This window comes from Mandrillus leucophaeus, unplaced genomic scaffold (genome assembly GCF_000951045.1).
Source record: "Mandrillus leucophaeus isolate KB7577 unplaced genomic scaffold, Mleu.le_1.0 Scaffold401, whole genome shotgun sequence".
Classification (NCBI taxonomy): domain Eukaryota; kingdom Metazoa; phylum Chordata; class Mammalia; order Primates; family Cercopithecidae; genus Mandrillus; species Mandrillus leucophaeus.
In genome coordinates, this window is record NW_012104266.1 from 1,594,517 (window position 1) to 1,603,269 (window position 8,753).

The following is an 8,753-nucleotide window of genomic DNA, read 5'->3' on the forward strand; positions in this document are numbered from 1 at the left end:
TACTATATTCGGGAATTAGTGGATATTTTTGTGGTTGGCCAGCAGTGTCCCTTGTTTGAAGTTCCTGGGCCTAACTCCAAAAGGGCCAATACACATATTCGAGACTTTCTACAGGTAAGAATGGGAGGATAGGGAGGGGATTGGGTTGTATATAGAAAGGGTATGTTGGGGCTGGGCACCGTCGCTCACGGCTGTAATCTCAGCACTTTGGGAGGCCGAGGCGAATGGATCACTTGAGGTCAGGAGTTCGAGACCAACCTGACCAACATGGTGAAACCCTATCTCTACTAAAAATACAAAAATTAGCCGGGCGCGGTGACTCACACCTGTAATCCCAGCACTTTGGGAGGCCAAGGCGGGCAGATCACCTGAGGTCGGGAGTCTGAGACCAGCCTGATCAACATGGAGAAACCCCATCTCTACTAAAAATAGAAAATTAGCCAGGTGTGGTGGCACATGCCTATAATCCCAGCTACTCGGGAGGCTGAGGCAGGAGAATCGCTTGAACCCAGGAGGCGGAGGTTGCAGTGAGCCGAGATCGCAGCATTGCACTCCAGCCTGGGCAACAAGAGTGAAACAGTCTCCAAAAAAAAAAAAAAAATTTAACTGGGGCGTGGTGGTGTACACCTATGGTCCCAGCTACTCTGGAGGCTAAGGCAGGAAAATCACTGGAGCCTGGGAGGCAGAGGTTGCAGTGAGCACTGCACTCCACTCTGGGTGACAGAGTGAGTCTCCGTCTCAGAAAAAGTGGGGTGTGTGGCTTTGGGAGCACATCAGAAAAGATGAAAATACATTAGAGCTTAGCAAGGGAAGAGGCCCTAGTGAGGACTTTCATCCTTTTCTTTGCCAACTAAAATACACTTGGTTTGTTGGGCAGGTTTTTATTTACCGCCTTTTCTGGAAAAGTAAAGATCGGCCACGGAGGATACGAATGGAAGATATAAAAAAAGCCTTTCCTTCCCATTCAGAAAGCAGCATCCGCAAGAGGCTAAAGCTCTGCGCTGACTTCAAACGCACAGGTCATCTGTTGTGACTAGTTATTTGACTGCCTTTTTCCAAGAAAAGAATTTTGATGGCTTTGAGTTAAAGGATAAGCATATAGTTAATAAAATAGAAATTGATGACCGTTGAAAGGCGGTAGCAGATCTTCTAACGCTCTGGTTGCTTTTTTGAATTTGGCTGCCAGGAAGTTTAATGTGATTGTTGGATATCTTCTATGAGTTGTAGGAAACTTAGCAGCTGGGGTTTTCTTGGCCAGTCATGCCAACTGTGGCTAGGCCTGTTACAGTTTTGGTTTACTGTCCCTGTTGCTGTCAATAAATATCAGGGCCTTTGGAATTCAGAATGGTCTCATTCTCTATGTGTATGTCTTTTCCAGGGATGGACTCAAACTGGTGGGTGCTTAAGTCTGATTTTCGTTTACCAACGGAAGAAGAGATCAGAGCTATGGTGTCACCAGAGCAGTGCTGTGCTTATTATAGCATGATAGCTGCAGAGCAACGACTGAAGGTGAACACCTTCCTCTCAGACACCACTTATGCCTGTGGTTTTTTTTTTTCTTCCTCCCCAGAGAGATGAGAGAGAAGACTCTCTCTCTCGCTGGCTTAGGGAGGATGGTTACTAGATTATTACCAATTACTAAAAAGTTGAATTTGTGTAAATTACTTCCTATGTACATGAGTTCTGGAGAAAAACTGCAGTGTAGCTGAATATCAGTGGGAAGGCATAACCAGGAACTTTGGGCATATTGTTTTGCTTTGAAAATGGTGACTGGGTGACTTTAATCTCTTCTTTGCAAGATAAGCATATAAGCAGGGAAAGTACTTGTCAGCCTCTCGGGTAGGCAGAGATGATGATGGTGCTGAATGTGTGGTTTAGAGAAGCACAGAATTCTTACAAGGCCGAAAGAGAAAAGGTCTAGCTGGGGTGGGACAGCACAGCTCTGTCCCACTGAGTTAATGAGTCTCAGTTATTGAGCATCTCTGTTCAGCTTGCTTATGGGCTGTAACTATCTGTACATCAGCTAGTAAGCTCTTTGGCATGTGGTAATGTATCTTCTCATAGCTTAGGGATGTACCATGGTGCTAGATATAGTGAAGACTTTATGGAATCCATCTATGCAAAATAGGCTTTGGTATTCTGTACTTGTATTCAGTAAAAAAAAAAACTTGTGCTTTGTGTTTTTTAACTGACTGATTTATGCATGGATCTGTCCTCTTCCAGGATGCTGGCTATGGTGAGAAATCCTTTTTTGCTCCAGAAGAAGAAAATGAGGAAGATTTCCAGATGAAGATTGATGATGAAGTAAGGCTTTATACTAGTTTGTATTAGTCATTAATACATTTCATTTATCCTTTTAAAAGAGACAGCTTTATTGAGATAAAATTAACATACAATAAACTGTACACATTTAAAGTATACTATTTCATGTTCTTGCTTTATTCATGCCAGAAAAAATGATGTGATATATCAAATACTGTACTTTATATGATATGGTGTTTTCTTTTTTTTTTTTTTCTTTGACGGAGTCTTGCTCTGTTGCCCAGGCTGGAGTGCAGTGGTGGCGGGTCCTCGACTCACTCACCTTCACCTCCCGGGTTCCCGCGATTCTTGTGATTCTCCTGCCTCAGCCTCTCAAGTAGTTGAAATTACAGTTGCATGCCACCATGCCCAGCTAGTTTTTTGTATTTTTAGTAGAGACGGGGTTCCACCATGTTGACCAGACTGGTCTCGAACTCCTGACCTTAAGTGATCCTCGTGCCTTGGCCTCCCAAAAGTGCTGGGATTACAGGCATGAGCCACTGCGCCTGGCAGGATTTTCATTTCTTCTAGAAAAAAGACTGACCTGATTTATAAGGCTCCACATGATTTTGACCTTGCATATTAATCTGACCTCCTTTCATCTTCTGTCACTGCCTGTCTTATATTCTAAGCTCCAACCATACCGAAGTTCATTCAGTTTCCTAAATTTCTCTCCCCTTCCAGAATTTTGCAACTGTTATGTCTTCTGTGGAGATATTTTTTCTCCACTCTGCCATTTGACTCTCATCTACAAGTTATTTTCTCTGGGAAGCTTTCCTGGACTTTTCCCCTCATTCCACCCTAAGTTTCGATTGGATGATAATTCTCCTTTCATTATGTACATATAGTACCCCTTTACTTTTTTTTTTCCCAAGACAGGGTCTTGCTCTGTTGCCCAGGCTGTACTGTGGTGAGATCACAGCTCACTGTAGCCTTGAACTCCTGGGCTCAAGCAGTCCTTCTACCTCAGCCTCCCGAGTAGCTGGGACAACAAGCACACACCACGATACCCAGCTAATAGTTTAAATTTTTTGTAGAAATGGGGTCTCACGGCCGGGCACGGTGGCTCATGCCTGTAATCCCAGCACTTTGGGAGGCCAAGGCAGGTGGATCACCTGAGGTCAGGAGTTCAAGACCAGCCTGGCCAACATGGTGAGACCCTGTCTCTACTAAAAATACAAAATTAGCTGGGCGTGGTGGCGCATGCCTGTAATCCCAGCTACTTGGGAGGCTGAGGCAGGAGAATCACTTGAACCTGGGAAGTGGAGGTTGCAGGGAGCCGAGACCACGCCATTGTACTCCAGCCTGGACTAAAAGAATGAATCTCCGTCTCAAAAAAAAAAAGGAAAGAAAGAAAGAAATGGGGTCTTACTGTGTTGCCCAGGCTGATCTTGAACTCCTGGGCTCAAACAATTATCCTGCCTTGGTCTTCTAAACTGTTGTGATTATAGGCATGAACCACTGTGCCTGGCCTCCTTTACTTTCTTACCATGGTACTGATCACAATATTACTGAACTTGGTTGGTTGTTTTTCCCTCACTGACTTGAGGTTCATGAAAAAGTAGCATGGAGTAGTGTGTAGTTGGTATTCAGTAAATATTCGTTAAATGAATTAAGTGATTATAAAATGAAGCAGAAAATGAGGCCACAGAGAGTGAGTAAAGAATCGTTGTACTATTTTGAGGTTGGAATGAAAAATGAGTGGATATCTAAGAATTTCAGAAATTAAGAATTCTATTGAGGCCAGGTGCAGTGGCTCAGGCCTGTAATCCTAGCACCTTGGGAGGCCAAGGTGGGAGGATTGCTTGAGGCCAAGGGTTCAAGACCAACCTGGCCAACATAGTGAGACCCTATCTCTAAAAAAGAAAAACAATTTTTTTTAATTAAAAAGAAAAGAAGAATTCTGTTGAATGGCTTTTAATATTGTATCTTAGAGAATTGGCCGTTTTCTTGCTAATCATATATACTCTTTTTTTTTTTTTGAGACAGAGTCTCACTCTGTCGCCCAGGCTGGAGTGCATTGGCGCAGTCTCTGCTCACTGCAACCTCTGCCTGCTGGGTTCAATCTATTCTCGTGTCTCAGCCTTCTGAGTAGCTGGGACAATAGGTGTGCGCCACCACATCTGGCTAATTTTTGTATTTTTAGTAGAGATGGGATTTCACCATGTTGGCCAGGCTGGTCTTGAACTCCTGGCCTCAAGAGATCTGCCCGCCTCGGCCTCCCAGAGTGTTGGGATTACAGGTGTGAGCCCCCGCACCTGGCCTTATGTGTACTCCTGACTGGTCTGTGTGGGCAGGCACATTCACCCCTTGGCTTAATTCTTTAAGAATTTTGCAGGGGTTGGTAAACACTATTCAGGGTCGCAGGAGAGGACAGACCTTTTTGACCAAACCAGTGGCAGAAATAGAATGGACTTTGGTTCAGTGTCACTGGAATAGGGGGCCAGTGCTTTGAATGCAAGCATATCGACTATTTCGAGAAAATAGGTTTCATTCTAAAACAGCTATTTGAGCAGTTGGACAATCAAATGTAGTCATTAGTCTAATTTTGAGCATCATGAGGATGAGGGAAACACTATCTTTAAGAATGCTTATTGAAGCCCAAGGGATAAGGGGCTGAAGGGATACCACTGTTCTTTATTTTTCTCCTTATCCTGGCTGAGCTCTTGACCTCTATTTAATATCATGTTGTAAGTATTGTACCATAGGATAGAAGAGAACTGAGTACTAGGTAGCTATATTTAACTGTTGATTTTTGTGGACAGTTAAGAAAGCACGAACCCACAAAAATTAAACATTAGAAAAAAAAGAACGTGAAATAGTTTGTAATTATTCTACTCTTGTGGATATTGGCTAGACATAGAACAAATGTTTCCCACTGCCCTGAGAATCTTCTTCTTTATCTCAGGTTCGCACTGCTCCTTGGAACACCACAAGGGCCTTCATTGCTGCCATGAAGGGCAAGTGTCTCCTAGAGGTGACTGGGGTGGCAGATCCCACAGGGTGTGGTGAAGGATTCTCCTATGTGAAGATTCCAAACAAACCAACACAGCAGAAGGTGGGATTGTGTTTATTTCTAGAATGAGAAAGTCAGGGGAGAAAGAAATGGGTGAGTGGAGGACTTGGAATATAGTTAAGTTAGCAGAATGACTTAGATTCCTACTTACAAGGAATTCAGGTTTTTAGGATTCTCACTTTTTTTGGTTTGAGGTAGGATGATAAAGAACCGCAGCCAGTGAAGAAGACAGTGACAGGAACAGATGCAGACCTTCGTCGCCTTTCCCTGAAAAATGCCAAGCAACTTCTTCGTAAATTTGGTGTGCCTGAGGAAGAGGTGAGTGTGGAAGTGGAAAACTTAGAGGATACTAGGGGCTTTGTATAGAGAGGGAATTGCTAGGAGGCAGATGTATAGAACTATCTGTGTAACTTTGTATTGTAGGGTATAGTAGGATATAGTAAGCTAGGTCTTAGATATTGTTTCAGGAGTTATCTTTTTATGTAATCTGCTTTGGGATGATTTTTCTTTTTTGGTCTAACTAATTGTGTACATTGGCTTGTCCTTTGAAATCCCTGAATGATTTTTGTGTGTATATATGTGTGTGTGTGTGTGTGTGTGTGTGTGTGTGTGTGTATATGTATGTGGCTATTTGTCTTGCAGATTAAAAAGTTGTCCCGCTGGGAAGTGATTGATGTGGTGCGCACAATGTCAACAGAACAGGCTCGTTCTGGAGAGGGGCCCATGAGTAAATTTGCCCGCGGATCAAGGTTTTCTGTGGCTGAGCATCAAGAGCGTTACAAAGAGGAATGTCAGCGCATCTTTGACCTACAGAACAAGTGGGTCGTTTTAGTGCTGCAGAAAATCCAAGCTGGAAAGGGGAGGAGTTCCAGGCACTATTTCATAATAAAGAGGAGGTCACCTAAAAGTTTGACTACCTAGGTAGTCAGATATCCGACGTGTCAGGGTAGTATCTGTTTGTAATACCACCACCAGAGTACCTATTTCCTTCAACCCAACTTGGCAAAATTTTTGAATGGAAAGAGATGCTAGTCTTGTGTTCTAGGTTCCATGACAACTCTTATGGCCTACTTGGGCCTAACAAACAGCACAATGGTAGCAGGTGACAGGTGGGGTTTTTTTCTAAAGGTTTAGTTGTGAGAGGACGTTAATACACTGCTAAAAATGACCAGTGTGCTGATTTATTTATCAAATTGTCTCCAGGAATTCTGAAAGAGTTACTACAGTTTTTCAAACTTGTCTTGTTGACCAAATGTGTTGGAAAACTTTGTAAAGCTTTTCTGTTAGGGGCCCCATGTCTTAGTGGATTTTGAGTATGCCTTTTTAAGGTTGATTTCCCAATTTTTTACTTTTGCCTGCAACCATATTTCTTTAGCTCTTTCTGCACATTGCTTTTTTCTCTTTTTAGGGTTCTGTCATCAACTGAAGTTTTATCAACTGACACAGACAGCAGCTCAGCTGAAGATAGTGACTTCGAAGAAATGGGAAAGAACATTGAGAACATGTTGCAGAACAAGAAAACCAGCTCTCAGCTGTCACGTGAACGGGAGGAGCAGGAGCGGAAGGAACTACAGCGAATGCTACTGGGTAAGGATAGTGGCTTCACAGACAGATAAAAAAGAGGATTTAAAAAGGAGCCTAAATAACCGCAGACTATAATTGAGGGAGATCTGGAGGCAGAAGATGTAGAGGATGCATGTAGAAAAGTCTGTGAATGAAGTAGAAAGCTTTTCACAATCTGGACTCTAGGATTGTCTGTGGAGGACAAATTTCAGAGATGATGCCACTCCACTACTGCCTCTGTCTGTATCAGGTGCCTGGCCAAGCCTGGGCTATCAGTGCTGTACTTCAAATGAGCTTTTTGTGCATTTATCCTAGAGGGTAAGAGTTTTTAATACAGAATTTGTAAATGAATTTAGGCAGTTATCTTTGAAACTTCTGAAATTACGTGTAAAATATGCATATGTGCATTTTATTATTTTTTTGTTTTGGAGACAGGGTTTCATTCTGCCACCCAGGCTGGAGTGCACTGGTACAATCTTAGCTTACTGCAGCCCCCGCCTCCCAGGCTCAAACGATCCTCCTGCCTCAGCCTCCTGAGTAGCTGGGACTATAGGTGCATACCACCATGCCTGGCTAATTTTTGTATTTTTTGTAGAAACGGGATTTCACCATGTTGCCCAGGATGGTCTCGAACTCTTGTGCTCAAAGTGATCCGCCTGCCTCAGCCTCCCAAAGTGTTGGCATTAAAGGCATGAGCCACCGCGCCTGGCCTTAAATGTGCATTTTCTGAGAACATCCATGGCTTTCAGAAGACCCTCAGAAGGAGTCTTAGACCCTGAAAAGAGTTTTAAAATTGTAGAAATTGAGGGTAGGAATAATAAAGACCTGAATTGAGTTGGGATATGGAGGGCATTAAGGATGAAAATCAGGACAACCTTAAGATTTCACTCTGAGATTACTAGAAAGATGTTGGTACCATTGATTAGAGTAGTGAATTTCAAGGTCTGACGTGGTGGCTCATGCCTGTAATCCCAGCACTTCGGGAGGTCAAAGTGAGAGGATCACATGAGCCCAGGAGTTTGAGACCAGCCTGGGCAACATGGTGAAACCCTGTTTCTACAGAAAATACAAAAATTAGATGTGGTGGCAGGCACCTATAATTCCAGCTACTCGGGAGGCTGAGGTGGGAGGATCACTTGAGCCTGGGAGGTAGAGGTTGCATTGAGTTGAGATTGCGCCACTGCACTCCAGCCTGGGTGACAGGGTGAGACCCTGTCTCAAAAGAAGTTAGGAAGGGAATGTGTAGTATGTGGAGTTTGAGGTCCCTTTGACACCCTTGAAGTATACGTGTCAAAGAGGCAGTTGAAAACTTGAATGTAGATATTGCAAGAGAGGATAAAGGCTGATGATGAAGATTTATATGACTTCTCAGTCACAGTAGTCTTCCCTTTGTTTCCTCTTTTCTGTGTAAGTTTTGTGTAATTTCATTGTTTTGGGTGGTTTGTAAAAATGTGATATAGCCCTTCCACCAATGTGGTCTTCTATGTTTTCTAGTGTAGTCCTGAAACACAGTATCTATATCATTTGGGAATTAGAAATGTGGAATCTCAGGCCTCACTCCACATCTACTAAATTAGAACCTACATTTGTGGCTGGGTGCGGTGGCTCACGCCTGTAATCCCAGCACTTTGGGAGGCCAAGGTGGGCGGGTCACCTGAGGTCAGGAGTTTAAGACCAGCCTGGCCAACATGGTGAAACCCCATCTCTACAAAAATTAGCCGGGCATGATGATGGGTGCCTGTAATCCCAGCTACTTGGGAGACTGAGGCAGGAGAATCGCTCGAACCTGGGAGGCAGAGGTTGCAGTGAGCTGAGAGTGCGCCATTGAACTCTACCCTGGGCGACAGAGTAAAACTCTTGCCTCAAAAAAAAA

At 43.6% G+C, this 8,753-nt stretch overlaps 1 protein-coding gene across 1 annotated transcript in view; it reads left to right on the forward strand.

Moving 5' to 3' along the window:
* Positions 1–8,753, forward strand: part of TAF1 (TAF1 RNA polymerase II, TATA box binding protein (TBP)-associated factor, 250kDa) — a 125,815-nt gene that overhangs the window by 26,640 nt on the left and 90,422 nt on the right. Inside the window, exons 16-23 of the mRNA XM_011992078.1 lie at positions 46–114; positions 878–1,019; positions 1,379–1,509; positions 2,224–2,304; positions 5,210–5,359; positions 5,516–5,635; positions 5,960–6,135; positions 6,726–6,904. Of these exons, the coding sequence (XP_011847468.1) occupies positions 46–114; positions 878–1,019; positions 1,379–1,509; positions 2,224–2,304; positions 5,210–5,359; positions 5,516–5,635; positions 5,960–6,135; positions 6,726–6,904 (1,048 nt within the window). The remainder of the gene's footprint in view (positions 1–45; positions 115–877; positions 1,020–1,378; positions 1,510–2,223; positions 2,305–5,209; positions 5,360–5,515; positions 5,636–5,959; positions 6,136–6,725; positions 6,905–8,753) is intronic.